The following is a 17,777-nucleotide window of genomic DNA, read 5'->3' as shown; positions in this document are numbered from 1 at the left end:
TCTAAAATCCATCAATTGCTGTGTCTTATTTTAATATTGAAGAAAATGACTAAACAAAATTATGTTTTAGATATGTAAACAAAAACTTAATACTACTAATTTGGTTGATTTAGAAGCAATAGTTTTCTTCATATATACAGTGTCTGAAATAAACTATTTTTCAATCTCTCTTGAATATTGAGTAAAAATACAGGAAACATTAAATATTGTATTTACTCGCATATTAGACCACCTTTTTTTTCTCCACTTTTACAGCCAAAAAATGTAAAGGGGGGTCCAATATACGATAACCTCAAATATTGCACAGTGAACACATGACTTCTAGGCTATAAATTGCTATAAATTGTACATGTAAACATTTTACACTATTCTTTAACAAACTTTTGAATGTATTTGAGGTGTAGCCTCCTGGCTATTTTCGTTGGAAAGCAATATTTCTAAATGTAAAGATCCAATAAGTGGGGAACACGACATTTAGGTCTGCATATAAAGTAAATATAGTCAGTTTTAGTTATTCATATCATGTCATTTGTTTCATCTCATTAATTCCTTTGATGAGGTTGACGTCAGGAAGGGCATACGGTCGTAATTACTCGCTACGAAGATTCATCTCACTTTATACTCGACCCCGTAGAGAAAAGGGATAAGGGTATCGTATTATCATATTATGCAATATTGTTACAAAAGAACTTAATGGCCAGTCTTTTGTCTCTGTCAGTTCAGTAGTAGGCCTACCACACAGTAAACCTGATCACTGCTTTCATTTGCATTATCTTCTTCCCCCACCAACTTCCCTGCTACCGGCATGACGTCATTTCAAGTGACGTCATCTTCACTGCCATCTCATCAATTGAGTCAGCCATGCACTGCAATCGAAAGCATTCAAGGTTCCATCTTCTTGAACCTTTTAAAAATAGTTCTGTTCCCGTCTATAGAGTCCAAACAGTGGGAATCTATTCCCAAATGGTTTCTGGAGATGGTCTCTGTTATTTCCATTTGGTGTATATGTAGCAGAAGCCACTCCTTCCGAATAAAACCGTGCTGTAGAAAGCGTGCCAAACCATCAGCTGATAACCAGCATATATAAACGTATTTATAATACATAGTGGCTGATCACTGCTTTCATTTGCATTATCTTCTTGCCCCACCAACTTCCCTGCTACCGGTGTGACGTCATTTCAAGTGACGTCATCTTCAGTCTATTGATAACTGCGGCTGTTGAAAGTCAGACCTTTATTCTTAAGTATATTTCATGCTTGTTCTCTACATTTATCACATCAGGATTTACCTAAACAGCTGTAAATGAGATAAGAGAGACCACATTGTTTAGGTTAGGTATGCTATCGCCCAGATAGTGCCAAAAGTTCCATGACAGAAAGAAGAAAAATAAATAACAGGAAATATTGCCGCATTTTTGGAGATCTACATGTGTGGTGGTAATGCGTTTTATTATCATAATGTTTAATTTTGTTCGTTCGTTGCCTCCATTTTTTATTAATGCATACCCTAGTATGTTTTGTTTGGCGCCTGAAAATTTCTAAAAGTGGGGGGACATAAAATCGGTATTATTATTATTATTATTATTATTATTATTATTATTATTATTATTATTATTATTATTATTATTATTATTATTATCAAGTACGTTGGCGAGTAAAACATTCGTTATAATTGGATAGTTCTTGTCACGTTTTAAACTTACTTCTCTCCAAAATATACCTATATTGGCCCGAGTTACGGGATATTAAACAAACACTTTGTTAATGATATTGCCTGTTATATTAATAACAACAACCATGAATATTTCTCAACTAAAGTAAACTTGTTTCCTCATCCCAAGGTGTTGCAGCTGGTTTAAGACACACCCCTAGTGGAAGGGAGTTACATGTACCATTTTTACCGCATATCAACCTTCCTGCCATTTGTAAATCTCTGGCAGTACGATACCGAGAATCAAACTCAGACTCCTGAAGAATGACAGCTGATTGTGATGACCATTTCACTGACGGACATTATTAACTACAAAACACAGACATACAGCATGACTGATGCATGCTTGCAATATGCGGGTCGGACACAAAACTATTCACCTGTTTGTGTGACGTCATCAGAGCTGCAGTAGGCCTATGCTACGGAGGCAGACATTTCTTAACTACGAAACACAGATGGACCGCATGATTTTGACGAGTTTTCATTACGTGGGTCGTACGGATGAAACTATTCACAAATTTGTGCGATGTCATCAGAGCTGCAATAAGACTTGTACCCTCTTTGAAGTGAATCGTTCTTCCCTGACAAATCACTTTGGGGCGGGGGTCTTGTATGCAAGATTTTTTTTTTTTCATTTTCTTCATCTCATAAAGCCAGGGGTGGGGTCTAATACATGAGTAAGTACGGTAAGAAAGATAATGCATGCAGGTTAATTGGTTCAGTTCATGTAATCTACCATATTATTATTATTCATTTTCAGCTCCAATTCATGCTGCATCTAACCAGAAGGCACAGGAGGATCTTCCTTTTATACGTAAGGCTGATCTGGAGAACCACAATCGTGATGGAGGACTGTGGATTGTAATCAACAGAAAGGTTTATGATGTTCAGGACTTCAGGTTTGTAATGTTTTGAATTATAGTGAATTTTGTTGATGAAGTAAAATTGCACTAAAAGGCTGGTTTACTGTGTTTGCAGCATATCTAGGTGTTAAGTTTCTGCATCCAAACTATTTTTTTCTACTGCGATCAATAAACTTCTTAATACTGTTAAGCCAGCCATCTCACAGTGAGATGACGCCCTGGTCTAGAAATCTTGATTTACTAGTTTCATTTCTGTATTGATATTTCATGTATGTATAGACAAGAAAAGGTTCCACCTTATCAATACAATTTTATTGTAAGAATTAGCTTACAGGGACCGGTTTAAAGTCCTGGTCCTTTCCCATCTTTTCATCACCAGAAGCCTTTGATAAAGCACTAGTAGCAAAGAAAAAAAGCAACTTTAAAGTTGCATTTCAATCTGCTTTTAAGTTTTTGGGCATTGAGCTTGTTAAAACTAGAATATAAACCAAGCAGATGAAATATTGCAATAATTTCATAAAGACATTGTCAGAACATCTTTCATGTTTTAAATTTAATAAAAATGTACTGATGTCAAACATGTAAATCAAAAATAGAACGTGAGAAACATGGATAGGAGTAGACTAGGATTTTTTATTTTTGGCAAGTAAATGTTGTTTTGATATGAAGTAGTGATGGGAGACAGGCGAGACAAGAGAATAGGAAAAAAGGAGCGGTTATCTAAAGTTAAAGCTGGGAGCTTGCCTGAACCTGAGAACCAGTTGACATCACCTCTGGAATCTCTAAGGACAAGAGAGTGGGAGGATGGAGGTAAATGTTTATGGACTTCAACTGAGAAACAGTCATTAAATATGAATATATAGGGGACATCTATCTTGGACACAAGATAAAACTTGGAAAAGACAACCAACGTGCAGAAATTCCTCGCAGAATAGGTATGAGTTGGACTGCATTCCGAAAACTAAGATTCATCCTCACCAACAAGGATGTTTCAATTAACCTGAAGACCAAGGTGTATAATACGTGCGTGCTGCCAGTTACAACTGGAAACGATGACTCTGACGAAGGAAAGTGCTCGCAAGCTTCAGCGAACACAACGAGCCATGGAGCGACAGATGCTAGGGATCAGCCTTAGGGATAAGATCCGTTCAGAGGACATCAGGAGAAGAACTAATGTAACAGACATCCTAGAGATAGTAGCAAGACTAAAATGGCAATTATCGTCGCCATAAGACCTATCTGTGTCGGTGCGACGTAAAGCCCCTAGCAAAAAAAAAAAAAAAAAAGGCAATGGGTAGGACACGTAGCTCGACAAGACTACAACAGGTGGACCTCTAGGATTGTTCACTGGAGACCATGGGGACACAAGAGAGTCATTGGAAGACCCCTGAAGAGATGGCTCGACGACATAAAGCTGTTGGCTGGAACACGCTGGTTCCAAGTGGCTCAAGACCGATGACGATGGAAGTACATGGAAGAGGCCTATATCCAGCAGTGGATTGAAATAGGCTAGTAAAGAAGAAGAAGAAGAAGAAGAACTACAAACACTCTGGGTAGATGAATAAACCTGCAAAACCCGTAACATGGATCTTTTTGTCCCCATTCACACTCGGCTGTATCTAATGATATTTGATGATCATTTTGTAGTTAAATTATGGTAGTGGTGGTGAATATTGTTTTAAGAGAAAGTGCAAGTGAGTGATTATGAAAATTTAAGACTCCCTTGGCCACACTAACGGAAAGGAACAAGAGTTCACCCAGGGTGGTCGGTTAGGTAAGGTGAAGCTTAGGAGCCTAGCACAAGTAAGTAGAAGCAATGCCAGACTCAGTTTGAGATTCCACGCTTTGCAACTCATGCTCGTAAGATGAGTGTGTCTGGTGTTCCCCTTCTAGTTGCCTCTTACCGTTGTCTCCACTGCCCCCACCCACAGGGAAATCGGTTAAAATGTGCCTGTAGAAATGGTGCGATGTTTGTCATCTTTAGACTCTAGCAAATATGTGGATGTAATAACTGTCAATATAAAGCAGACCAGCAGCTTGATAATTGACCAAACTATTAAGTTGTGAAAGAGATAGTTTGCATGACAAAAGTGGTTGATGTTGAAAAGAAGAGGCACTGTGAACCTTGGTTCAAACTATCTGGAAGAAAGTATACAAAATAAAAAGTTGGGAAGTTGTTTAGTGTTCATGGGACAGTTCCAAATTTATTAAGTTTTTAAACACTTCAAAACTAATTCAGCCACAGGGAATGCAATACTCCTACGTGTGTTAAGGGACACACTGTTCATTAACACCATCTTTGGTGCAGTTTCATTGAAAAAAGGGGAATAAAGCACATCCTCTGCAGGGTAGGTGCTTTTGGATTTCTGGTTTATAGTTAAGTAAAATTTTCCGTATATGCTTCACCCTAATTATTGGGCTGTACCTCATGCTAAGCCTCGAGTAAGGGTAGCTATCCCTTGAGGATTTTCTGTCTTTCTCTGAAAGAATTTACTGCATTTCGTAATTAAGATGGCTACATCCCTAAATGATCAATTTCTGATACTGTTCTGAGTGTTTATGTTGAAGTGATTTTGTTGTGTGTGTTTTAATTTGTTAAGGAAAATAATTTTCTTGTGAGAGAAAACTCAATATTTTAAAATTGTCCACACATGGTTTTATATAATTTTAGATCCCAAGCCCCTTGCAGCAGTGGTGTGCTGCAGAGATATGCAGGTCGTGATGCCACTCAACCCTTTGACGCCGCTGCTCACTCACAAGCTGCTAAGGATATGATGTCCACCTTCTTGGTGGGCCACTACATGGAACCAGAACAGGAGATGGTACAGGTAATAACTTAATAACTTCATTACTTTTGGTTGCCCGGTGAGTTGATAAAATGAAGCAAATATAACACAGCAGGGAATTCACGGGCTTTAGGAGGTCCCTTCTAACAGCCTGAGACTAGAGATCTCTATGTATTGTGAAGAGCTTCTTTGAGAGATAAGAAACTTTTCACTTACTGCAAGCCAATTGAGGACTTGTATATGGACACATGAGGCAAGTTGTAGAAAAAAATATGTGATACACAAGACAAGAACAAATATTTGTCATTGCGACATATCTTTTAAAAGGAATGTCACATGAAAAATACTAACGTCATTTTCGCAGGTACTATTCGGAAGCTAATTGATAATTGAAAAGTTCTGTGGTGCAGTTGTTCACGAAGTGCCGAGAAACAGAATCAGTTTAAGGAAAAGGGATGTTCGAAACGTGCTCTGGTTGCAGTTATTATCTTTGGGGTACCCTGAAACAGAAAATGTACAGGAACAATCCTCTCACTCTTCAGGCTCAAATGTAATACGCAGTATAAGCCAGGATGACCTGTGACACGTTTTCCACAATTTACTGCACCACTGCAACTTCTGTTTGCCAACAAATGGTGAATCTTTTCTACAGCTGCTGTGAAATACAAGTAAGACAAACCTTCATTACCTAAATTGTGAGTTATCACTGCTCTCCTCGGAGAGACCATGTTCGCTGCTGGTCACACGGGACCTGCTCCAACCCATGAATTCCCCAGCATGGTAGGTTTATCTTCCTTTATTTATAATTTATACAACTTTCTCACTGGGTATAGTTAGGAGTTAGTTGCTTTAGCATTTGTGATAATTGTGAGATATACCAAGTGAGTTGGCTACACGGTCCAAGGCTTGTAGTTGTTGGCTTGCGTTAAGAAGATAGTGAGTTTGAACCCCACTGTCAGCAGCAATGAATATGCTTTTCTATGGTTTCCTATTTTTGCACCAGGCACATTAATTAAGGCCATGGTCACTTCCTTCCCAGTCCTGGCCCTGTTTTATCCCATTGTCACCATAAGATCTCTGTGAGTCAGTGTGACAAAAAATATAAATTGTGAGATATATTCAAAAACCGTTATTACAGTATTGGAAAGGAAAAACTAGTGACAATTCAAGTCATATATAGTGTATAGTACTCGTCGTGTAAAGATGTACATTGAAAAGCAAATATCGCTACCCTATTCTTTTTTTTTATGGCTCATCACTGCTACCAACTTGACTAGTTACATACTGAAATCACGAGAGAGAACTATCAACAAACTAACCTCACTGTAAGTATCAATAATGGAAGTTCCCTTACATAAGTAAATGATCAATCAAGATAGTCATAAGTAAGTTGGTTTTCAAGTTCAATGAGGAATTAAGGAAATACACCTTTTCTCTTCCATCCTTGCTTAATTTAATGTTATATATTTCTGCCTTTATTTAGATACCGTATTTTCTCGCGTTTTAACCCACTTTTTTTATGAAAAATACAGGCAAAAACGTTGGATGCGTAAATTATTCAAGGAATTCAGATATTTATAAATTATTTACAATTCATGTAGAAATGATTCACCATTTGTTGGCAAGCAGAAGTTGCAGTGGTGCAGTTCATTTGTGGTTATCGTCATTTGGCATAAAATTCCAGTATGAGATTTTATTTTGAAAAGTCAAATAGGGTACATCAGGTAAGTTGGACACGTGGGTTTGAAGTACCAACACTGGAAAATATCTTCCCATTATGAGCTGACAATACAACCTGAAGTGAAATAAACCTGAACTAATAAAAGTACAATTCATGTAATGTCATAATAATGACATACTGGCAAAGAAAGAAAAAAAAAAAAAACTGTCCAACACGAGAAGGGCCGGGCATCGAAGGAGGGATCTTGCTAGATTTCCCTAAATTGTTTGTATCCAATCTTGTAGGAGTGACATGTCCATTCACCCTGTTTCTTCGATATGAACGTGGATCCCTTGCGGAAATTTCACTTCAGGCATTATTTTTCATTTTAGAACAATGTAAGGTGCAAGCTTTCTGTCATCAGCTTTTACAACAAGCATTGCAGTACATCATTGTTTTTTGCTTCCGGTAGTGTGTGCGATAACCCTCGATGTCCCTTTCTTATCGATTGTTCAACTTTGTGGCATATGGAAACTGAACCCCCTGTGGGTGGGGGCGGTAGAATAACACCCACGGTATCCTCTGCCTGTCGTAAGAGGCGACTAAAAGAGGCCCCAGGGGCTGTGAACTTTAGAGCGTGGGTTGGCGACCACGGGGCCCTTAGCTGAGTCCTGGCTTTGCTTCCACTTACTTGTGCCAGGCTCCTCACTTTCATCTATCCTATCCGACCTCCCTTGGTCAACTCTTGTTTTCTTCCGACCCCGACGCTATTAGGTTTGCGAGGGCTAGGGAGTCTTTCATTTTCACGCCCTTCGTGGCCCTTGCCTTTCTTTGACCGATATCTTCATTTTCCGAAGTGTCGGATCCCTTCTATTTTTCCCTCTGATTAGTGTTTAATAGAGGATGGTTGCCTAGTTGTACTTCCTCTTAAAACAACAATCACCACCACCACCATATGGAAACTGATTGGCATCTGACCTGCGGTTCCTATTTGGGTGATCAAATATTCCTTCACTTTACGCTTCTCAATCACAAAGCGATGAAATCAATTGTGTTTTGGTTGAAATCATTCAGAATTTTTTGCCATAATCTTGTTCTTCGTCAAAGAGAAAGTCCATTTCTCTTCATAAAATTATTCATCCAGCCGCGGCTAACCTTCAAATCCGAGACACTGATTCCATGTGCAATGGCTGTTTCTCGTCCTTTAAAATACAGCATTTCGTGAGAAACGGCATATCCAACGTTGCGTAACAAAATCATATATTTAAGCAGATCTTACTCTCCTTGCGAAACTTGCCGCTTTCTGGTCCGCGAAATGCTTTGCGAGACTTGTTGGTCGCTTCAAGTGCTCTTCTCTGTTACCGTTGTAGCGCACGTTGCTTTCGGATACTGAATAGTTGCAGCTCACTGCCCGATTCCCGTATGTTTATCACCACGAGTTTATATGATGAAGTATTGCTCGAATACTTGCTCACTGTGGACTAACATACAATTTTGAGATCACAGAAAACGTATGTCCCATACCCGAAACACTCGTAAAATATGTTTGTACCAGACTGGAATATAGCGTTACCAGTCACTTCTGGGCTGATTCTCTCACTGAACCAGTGCAGTGGTATTTCTACCGGCTGATAACAGCACGTTGCCTGGTATTTGGAATGCCTGGTTTCGCTACTTGAGTAGCTGACATCTTTATCATAGGATATAAACTTCATGTTATGATCTGTATTGAATTGTTCACAATAATAATTAAACTAATGTCGTAATGGTCCACCTTTTCAATACTATATTATTTAATCTTTAAACTACATTTCTAAACTAGGAACTAGTTTCGGTCTTGGCTGGTCTTCATCAGCCTTAATGAAATACTGTACAAACACATCTAATAACAAAAACAAATGTACAAACACACACAAATGACATTAAAAAGTGTTAAATACATCTGGGATGAACTATGTGCACAACTTGTGAAATATGACAAAATTAAATCAGGGTCTAAAATTCTTAGATGCATTGCATCATGTTAAAGTGTTCCTGTAGTGTTTGTTGTTAAAATATCATGCTGAAAATGCTGAAAAGTTCCTCTTTTGGGCATTGTTAAGGACGGCACACAAAGATATGGTTAAATAACTGGCACGTTCTTAATTTGTGGCTGGTAGACATTCGCAATTCAATGCAGTGTCCAAGAAGTTAACCTCTCATTGTGACGTGTGGTGCGTGGCCTATTGTTGTGTTTAATCATATCTTCGTGTGCCGTCCTTAACAATGTCCAACAGAAGAACTTTCCAGCATTTTCAGCGTGATATTTTAACGAGCACTATGGGAACATTGTAACATGATGCAACGCATCTAAGAATTTTAGTACCCAATTTAATTTTGTCATATTTTACACGTGCACCTAGTTCATCCCAGATGATTTTAGCACTTTTTAATATCATTTGTATATATTTGTACATTTTTTTTAGTTATTAGATGTGTTTATACAGAATTGCATTAAGGCTGATGATGGCCAGCCAAGACCGAAACTATTTCCTAGTTTTTTCTTCTTCTGATTCCTATCCATTCTGGATGTTGGCAACCATCTTGGCTGTGCTCGTCCTGTTGCTTGCGCCTCGAAGAAGCTCTGTAGATGTTTTAGAGGTCCACGTTCTGATGTTCTTAAGCCAGGACATTCTTCTTCGACCAGTGCTTCTTTTTCCTGGAATTATTCCTTGCAGGATGGTCTGAAGGAGATTGTATCTGGTGCTGTTCTGCATGATGTGTCCCAGGTAGTGGATCATGGTAGTCAATACTTTTTTTTCTTCATTCTTTGTAGAATCTTGACATTTGTGACATGTGGTGTCCACAGTATTCTTAACATTCTCCTGTATAGCCACATCTCAAAAGCCTCCAAGCATTTACCCAATGATTCTGTCAGAGTCTTTGTTTCAACACCATAGAAGAGAGTGGAGAACACATAGCAGCGTAGAAGTCTGATCTTCATCGACATTTCTAACCTGTGATTCTTAAACAGATTGCTCATCTTATTGGAAACAGCCCTGGCTTTTCCAATTTGGGTCTTCACCTCATCAGAAAGATCCCATTGGTCATTTCTGGTGGTACCAAAATACGTGTATTTATGAACTTGTTCGATGTTGTTCTGGCCTATCTTAAGATGACATGCAAGTTTAGAAATGTAATTTAAAGATTGCATAATATAGTATTGAAAAGGTAGACCATTACGACATTAGTTTAATTATTATTACTGACATCTTTATTTCAAAACTCATCCAGAGCCAAATATGTGAACATTTCTTTTTCTCCACTTTGGACCCAAAAATATTGGGATGCATAAATTACACAAGGGTGTTAATCATGCAAGAAAATACGATATATGCATTACTATAAGCGTATTCTTCGGTGTTTGCCTGGTGTGAATAATTCAGCTCCATGAATATTGAATTTTCACGACCACATTGTAATCGAAACCGACTTTCAACCTATTAGGTCGTGTTACGTACATTTAGTACGTATTGAAGAGATCTTAAGTACAGAACAAAAATGGCCAACCTAATAGGTTGAAAGTCGGTTTCGATTACAATGCGGTCGTGAAAATTCAATATTCATTGACTTGGCCCTCAACGGGCAACTTAAACACACTCTACAGTGTGATGGTAGTAGTACCAGACCTCTAGCTCAGATCCTTTCCAACAGAACAAAGATGGCCTAGGCCACCATAGCTCAATTGGTAGAGCAACCGACGCGAAATTGGGAGGTTGTGGGTTCGGATCCCACTGGTGTCTGGTTGACCATTTTTGTTCTGTACTTAACATCTCTTCAATACGTACTAAATGTACGTAACACGACCTAATAGGTTGAAAGTCGGTTTTGAATTCAGCTCCCTTTTTAAAATTTTCTATTACTTATTGGACTGAAGTGAAGCAAAGCTGTAATAATACACACATGCAAATATATTTCATGTACTTATGCTGTAAGTCAGTAAGAATACACAAAGGCTAAGTCTGCAAACCGTACAAAAGTCGTGACAAGACAAGGTTAGGTTAGGTTAGCAGTGGAATTTTCTATTTCAGCTGAAGTGATCTTTATATAGGAGGAGGAAGATTTTGCAGATTTTTCTTGCTTCTTATACATCCTAATTGGATTCTATACATATGAATTAGAAGAAATAAAACCGTATTATTAAAATGCTGTGTTCGTCATTTAACACAAACTACGTTATTAAATGCATTATTCGAACATGCCTTAATTCTACTTACCTGGTATTACCTAAACAGATTTATAATACTACAGAAAAAGAAAATATGTTTTACTTATACCTGAAAATGTAACACTAGTGATTTTAACAATACGGCAGTGGTGATAAGTAAATCTCGCAAGTCACAAGAAAAAACGTGACTGTATAGTGGCAACGTGCAGGATTAATAGGACTGGTAACTGTAGGACGTTGTATTGGCAAGTAGGGTGTCCAAACTCTATGGTTAACAACACTGAATCAAACCCAACAGTTAGAAAATAACTATAAATCACTACCTTCGGTTTTAACAGGGAAGAATGAGTAAGGTGTATACGCTTACGTGGCAGGAGTATAGAAAGATAGAAACATGGAAAGGGACTCCCAATAGGGTAAAGATAAGGACAGGTCAATGTGGAAAGAGGGAGAAGAGGAGACAAGGACCAACATCAAAACATTAAAGGACAAGAATGATCTCTTCATTTTCATACATTGCTGTCTTCAAATAGATGAGCTCTATCCTTATCAATCCCATTTTTTCTATTATCCATTTCTATTCAGCCTTCAATGAGCTCGTATCTGCTTTCCAGCTTCAGTACTTTTTGAGGGGGCATTGTGACAGATCTTCAGTCGTGAAGTGGGAAGTGTAGGATTAGAAAACAGCAGGATATAGACAAAAATATATGTACAGGTAGTAAAAGATTAGGAACACAGGACACAGGAGGAGAAAAGGATCACAATGGGTTAATATAAGTAAATTCATGTCCTTGTCCCGAGGTGGTGCCTCTCATTTGAGGTACACTCTGAGTGGAGGTAAGCTGCATGTGCCCTTTTAACCACATACCAGCACTCCTCCTCCTCCTCCTCCTCCTCCTCCTCCTCCTCCTCCTCCTCCTCCTCATCCTCCTCCAGAGGTGGACAATGGGAAGGAACAAACAAGTGACAAATCTTTCTAGGTTTGCTGTGTATCTTCATGTTTTATGACCTATGCGCATGGATATTTAGTTGTTCTCAGTTAACAGTAATATATGAAATTGGTACAAAATATGAAATTATTAATTATTTAAAAAATAAAAGGTAACTTCTTGTATATATTCCATTGAAACATTGCTAAAATACATGCTCTGTATTATTTGAAGTTTATTTGACTGTACTTAGAATATTATCAAGTCTGGAGCTTACAAGACAAGTATCTTGTTGCCGTATGCTGTTGTTAACCTAGTCAATCCATTGGAATCTAGGTCTTCTTTAGTCTTTCTTTCCTTTCATTTGTAATCTCATAATTTGTTTCAATATTTTATCTTCATTCATCCATTTAATATCTTCAAATATCTCAGTCTATTTTGCTCCATATTACCACTCAATTTTTCAACTTTTATATTTCTTTTTATGTCTTCATTTCTCTCTCTCTCCTTCCCTCCTTTTGTCTTCTGTAACTTATTTCTCATGAATTTAATATCTACTGGCTGTATCGGTTTTTTGCCCTTTATGTAATTACTTGGCCATGTTAGGCTGCGTATCTCATATTATGTAGGTAATATGTCTTGTGTAATATTTCTTTAGCCTTTATTTGATCATAGCCATTCCTTTGTAAATTACATATCATAGATGGAAAACACTCCCAAGTTGTATCTTACTGATTTTATATCCAGTCTTCTTCATTGGTTCACTCTGTAAGCACTTAAAGTTCTCCATGCAAATCTTGGTCTCTTATTTTTATTGCTCCTTCTCTCTTCACCTCTTCTCATCACTGAATTCTCAGTCTGTATTGTTCAGCATTTCCATTTAACGCATATGAGGATTGTCTGTTCAAAAGGTGCTATTTCACATTTTTTTAAGTATTTAATCTGCACGCATTGTAGTAGTTGAATACTATTGAATGCCATAAGCAATCCAGACCAGAAAGATGTAATTCCTTAAAAGTAGTACCATTGGACATATTCCATGTGCCTTTTATTATACGTTTCCTTGTGTTTTTCCAAAACTTTCTTAGGGCAGATATAGTGTATTTTGAACATACACTCCTCATATATACAATAATTTTTAAATATTACTTTTACTTCTGGAAAAGAAACCACTTTTTCCCTTTGCAAAAATCAAGTGATCATAAATATGTCTCTCGGTCATGACCATCCATTAATGGCTGCTAATTTCAGGTAACCACTACCCGTGAAGGATAGCCTGCACGCTTGCTAGGTGACATTGTCTGGCCATCCATCCGTACCTTACATCACAGGCTTCACAGTTGCTAGCGTTATAGTTCCATTGCACATTTCGTGATGCTAGCTTTCACAATGCAAATTTTCAGATGACCTCCAGCCATAAGACATATTTTTGTCAGGAAAAAAAAAAAAAAAAAAAATAGATAGATAGTGTCTACATCTACTGAACTACTGTATATACTGTATGTTCTTTGTGATTATTTTTAAAATTTCATTTTTAAAATCTAGATCCATTACAAGACAGTGCTGCAGTTGGTTAAGTTAATATGTACTGATATGAATAACTTAAAGGTCATAATTGTTATTTGTAAGATCTCTTGTGTATCTGTAACTTCAAAGAGTACAAAGAAAATTGTTAAATGATGTACATTTACTAGGGATCTGTTAATAATGAACTTACGGCATCTTGATAGTCCAGCTAAGCATGCTTTGTTGCTACCTAGTTCGTCTCATCGCAGTCATATTTAATGTCTGTGCCTTTTGTTTTATTCATTGCAGTGTGAGGGAGCTGGTCTCCCAAGTCTTAGTACTTCTCATAGGGTGAGTTATATATCATGTAACACCCTCCTCAGATAGCAGGTTTTGTAGTACCCTGCTTTTAACATGTTGCACTCTTTCTGCTTTTTCACTGCTAATTCTTCACCACATTTAGGGTTAGAGGAAATGTTGATGCCTACTACTAAAGTTTCTCGTAATTTCAAAAATTATTTTCATGGTAGAAACATGGCCGATATCTTATTAGCTTCTTCTTTCTCTGTTGTCATGCTCATCATCGTTGTCAAGCCACAGTCTCTCAAACTGTAATTATTCTGCTGTTTCTCATTTCTAATTCCTTGCCTGGGCTGAAACTATTTAATCTTCTCTGATAGAAGTTGTTAGTATTAAGCTTTAAATCTTTGTATTGTGGGGTACTATAGCTTTTAATTAGAAATGGCACTGCGTTATTCATCATACTTGCCAGTTATGACGTTATCAGGTACGATATTGGGCTTAACAGTTTCTTTAAATATGCTTGATAAATGACTGATACAAACTAGAAAGAGAACTATCAATAAGTTCATATCAAAACTGACAATGCACTTTCGCTAAGGGTATGAGGAGACCATAAAATAGTAATGTACAGAAATGTAGCTGCCATTTTGTACTAGAAAGTGTCAAAATCTTGATTCAAAATCTGTGTGACAACGCAGCTACTCGACAACCCCTGCGTCTTGCTAGCTGGCACAGTACACAGTGGAGTGTAGGTGCAGTTGTACTGGAGTGAGATAGACCAAACTTGCAGGTTACTGTGCGCCATGGTCACTTTGTCGTTAGAGAATGAATATGAAACATAAATGAAGTCCATTAATTGCATGATAAAAACGCAAATTTTTTGGTACCATGCACAGTGAATATGCACTTTCAGGCCACATTATTTTTCACATTTTTCCTTACTTGTTTGAAGGCAATATTTCACAGGCACTTCGAAATCAGGATGTCTCTCTGTTGTGTAATTGGTTGCGAACCGTGAATATTTAATTATGTCCTTGAACCGTGGGGTAAAAGAAATTGAAAATGAATGAAGGATTGAGTTTTCAATATGCTATTTCTCTGATAAACATAAAACATTTTCATAAGCTGGCACAATGTGTGTTAAACAGTGATATGAAGCCTTCCATTGTCAGGAAAAAAAAAACTTATCCGAGGGCTGTATTTTCCATGTAGTGCTGGGAGGAAACTTGAGAATTTCTATACTGTTGCCTTGAGGAATGTCTTCAAGACAGCTTTTGTTACTAGTCCAGGAATGTAATGGTAGCAAACATTTGTCTTCCATGAATGCAAAGAAGATTTCTTTAAACCAATACTTTAATTCCTTTTTTCCCATTTTCCCTGATTTTGTGGCTGTTACAGTTGTATTTTTGGCATGAAACATCTTGGATCGAAAGTTCCAGTTGCCTCCTGTACTACAATGAAGTTTTAGCAAAAGAATACTGGACATACTAACTGTAGGCATAATTGTATAAGAATGAGTGAGTGCACTAACTATTTGAGCAACTGTTTCCATATGTTTCTTACCAGCAAACAATAGAGTCTGTTTTACTTTCATTTTGTGCACGAAACTACTCTGACTATATTGAAGAAGGGGTGTAGTCTAAAAATAGTTCTGTAGCTGCTTCCACAGATTTCTTCGCCACTTTATCATTTTTCTCTTCTTCTTGCAGATATGCACAGGTACAAATTTTATGATTTTTCTATTTTTGATTCTGTACTTTTTCTTGAAGCAACTCAACCAACCAGTAGATGCACCAAAATTACTTGGTCCCATTGAAATCTCTTTTGAAAATTCCAAGGCCCACAGTTGCAAGCTTTTGTCACAAACATTCCACTTCAACCTTCTTGCTTCTGCAAAGTGAGAAAATAAATGTTTATACATCAGTTTCCTTTATTCAACGGGACTTCCTTATGTAGATTCTATATGGTTCTTCCACATGTACAGTAGCTAAAGTGATGTCACCATACAACTTTTTTTTTGCGAACAGGGGTTAATAAAAGCCGCTTCACTGAGTGAGTTGACCGTGCGGTTAGGGGCGCGCTGCTGTGAGCTTGCATTCAGGAGATAGTGGGTTCGAACCCCACTGTCGGCAGCCCTGAAGATGGTTTTCATTGGTTTCTCTTTTTCACACCAGGCAAATGCTGGGACTGTACTTTAATTAAGGCCATGGCTGCTTCCTTCCCATTCCTAGCCCTTCCTTATCCCATCATCACCATAAGACCTATCAGTGCCAGTGCTATGTAAAGCCAATTGAAAAAAAAGAAAGAGAAGAGAAAGCCACTTCTTATGTCCTTTTTTATCCAGAAATTTACAGCTTTCCTCTTATATGCAAGAGTTACAGTGTTTCCCTTTTTTTCTTTGGATGGAAGCATAGCTTGAACAGGTAGATTTGTCAGGTGACTGCCGTGTCACTTCACTGGATTGAAGGGAATCATACTTGGGGTTCAAACTTGGATCCATAACACCTCTTGTATCTGGCAGTAGTGTGCAGCCTTCTCTTTCAGATGATGTAGATGAGGGGTTGCTGCTTTCATTATTACTGTTTCTCTCCAGATACGACTCAGAGACAATGCTGGCACCCATGGGATGATTTTCAATTAGTTTGATCACATATCGACCGGGTGAGTTGGCCATACGGTTAGGGGCGTGCAGCTGTGAGCTTGTATCTGGGAGATAGTGGTTTCTAGCCCCACTGTCGGCAGCCCTGAAGATGGTTTCTGTGGCTTCCCATTTTCGCACCAGGCAAATGCTAGGGCTGTAGGTCACAGCCATTTCCTTCCCACTTCTAGGCCTTTCTTGTCCCATCGTCGCCATAAGACCTATCTGTGTCGGCATGACATAAAGCAAATTGTATAGCAATAGTATAGACAGCATGTCGACCTATCTCCCTTTCTTCCAGAGTTATTTTATGGGAAGAAAAGAAACCTTTTCAGCAGATGTAACATAATGCATATTCTAGAACATTAGGGGTTCATGACTGCTCTCTCAAAGGAACATGTGTTAACTGCCTGGTATAGAAAGCTCAAGGTAATGCACTTGCTTCAGCTGGTTATCAGCGCTGTCCATATGCTTAAAGCATGTGCAATCTTATTACACATTTCTGTATTGATTTCAAAACTTTACAGCTTGAAATGGCAGCTAAATTTTTGTACATTGCTTTCTTACGGTGCCCTCATCTTCTCTTTGAAATTTCATTGTCGGTGTCAATATGAACTTAACCAATAGTTCCCTTGCAAGTGTAAAATCAGATAGCATTTATTCAGCTTTGTTGTTTGCTTCGCTATGAAGAGTTTACATATACGTATTCAAAGTGAACTGCTTTCTTTATATAATTCAGTACATGTTTCTCACAGACTCATCATCACTTGCAGATCTGCCTGATGGCAGGCTCCACACACTGCTGCTGTTTTTATCTTCTCCTGTCTCAGGCATGTTCTTTGGTCATCTGATGTTCTCCACTCTTCATGTGGTTCACAGTTGTTATTCTTCTCCTTTGTATTTTCTGTTTTCTCCTTTTACCATACCATTGAGAGTTTCTGTTAGAAGTCCTTTCCCCTTCATAACATGGCCTATCCAGTTGACTTTTCTCTTTATTTATTTACAGAGTTTACGCCCACATTGGAGCACTTAAATCAGACTACAACAAATTTGTCTTCCTGTTCTTCTCCCAAAAAGTCTTGAGTCTGGTTGACCTGGCTGCCCTCTCCACATCCGTTATAACATATTGTTTCCTCTGTACAGTGGTCAGAGGAAGCCTGATGCATTTATTCTTC

The 17,777-nt window shown here is 38.0% G+C and overlaps 1 protein-coding gene across 1 annotated transcript in view; it reads left to right on the top strand.

Moving 5' to 3' along the window:
* Positions 1 to 17,777, top strand: part of HERC2 (E3 ubiquitin-protein ligase HERC2) — a 509,505-nt gene that overhangs the window by 141,104 nt on the left and 350,624 nt on the right. The window contains exons 23-24 of the mRNA XM_068226746.1: positions 2,471 to 2,609; positions 5,245 to 5,401. Of these exons, the coding sequence (XP_068082847.1) occupies positions 2,471 to 2,609; positions 5,245 to 5,401 (296 nt within the window). The remainder of the gene's footprint in view (positions 1 to 2,470; positions 2,610 to 5,244; positions 5,402 to 17,777) is intronic.

This window comes from Anabrus simplex, chromosome 3 (assembly GCF_040414725.1).
Source record: "Anabrus simplex isolate iqAnaSimp1 chromosome 3, ASM4041472v1, whole genome shotgun sequence".
In the NCBI taxonomy this organism is placed as follows: domain Eukaryota; kingdom Metazoa; phylum Arthropoda; class Insecta; order Orthoptera; family Tettigoniidae; genus Anabrus; species Anabrus simplex.
The sequence above is the reverse complement of the archived record's forward strand: the minus strand, read 5'-3'. Positions and strand labels throughout refer to the sequence as shown.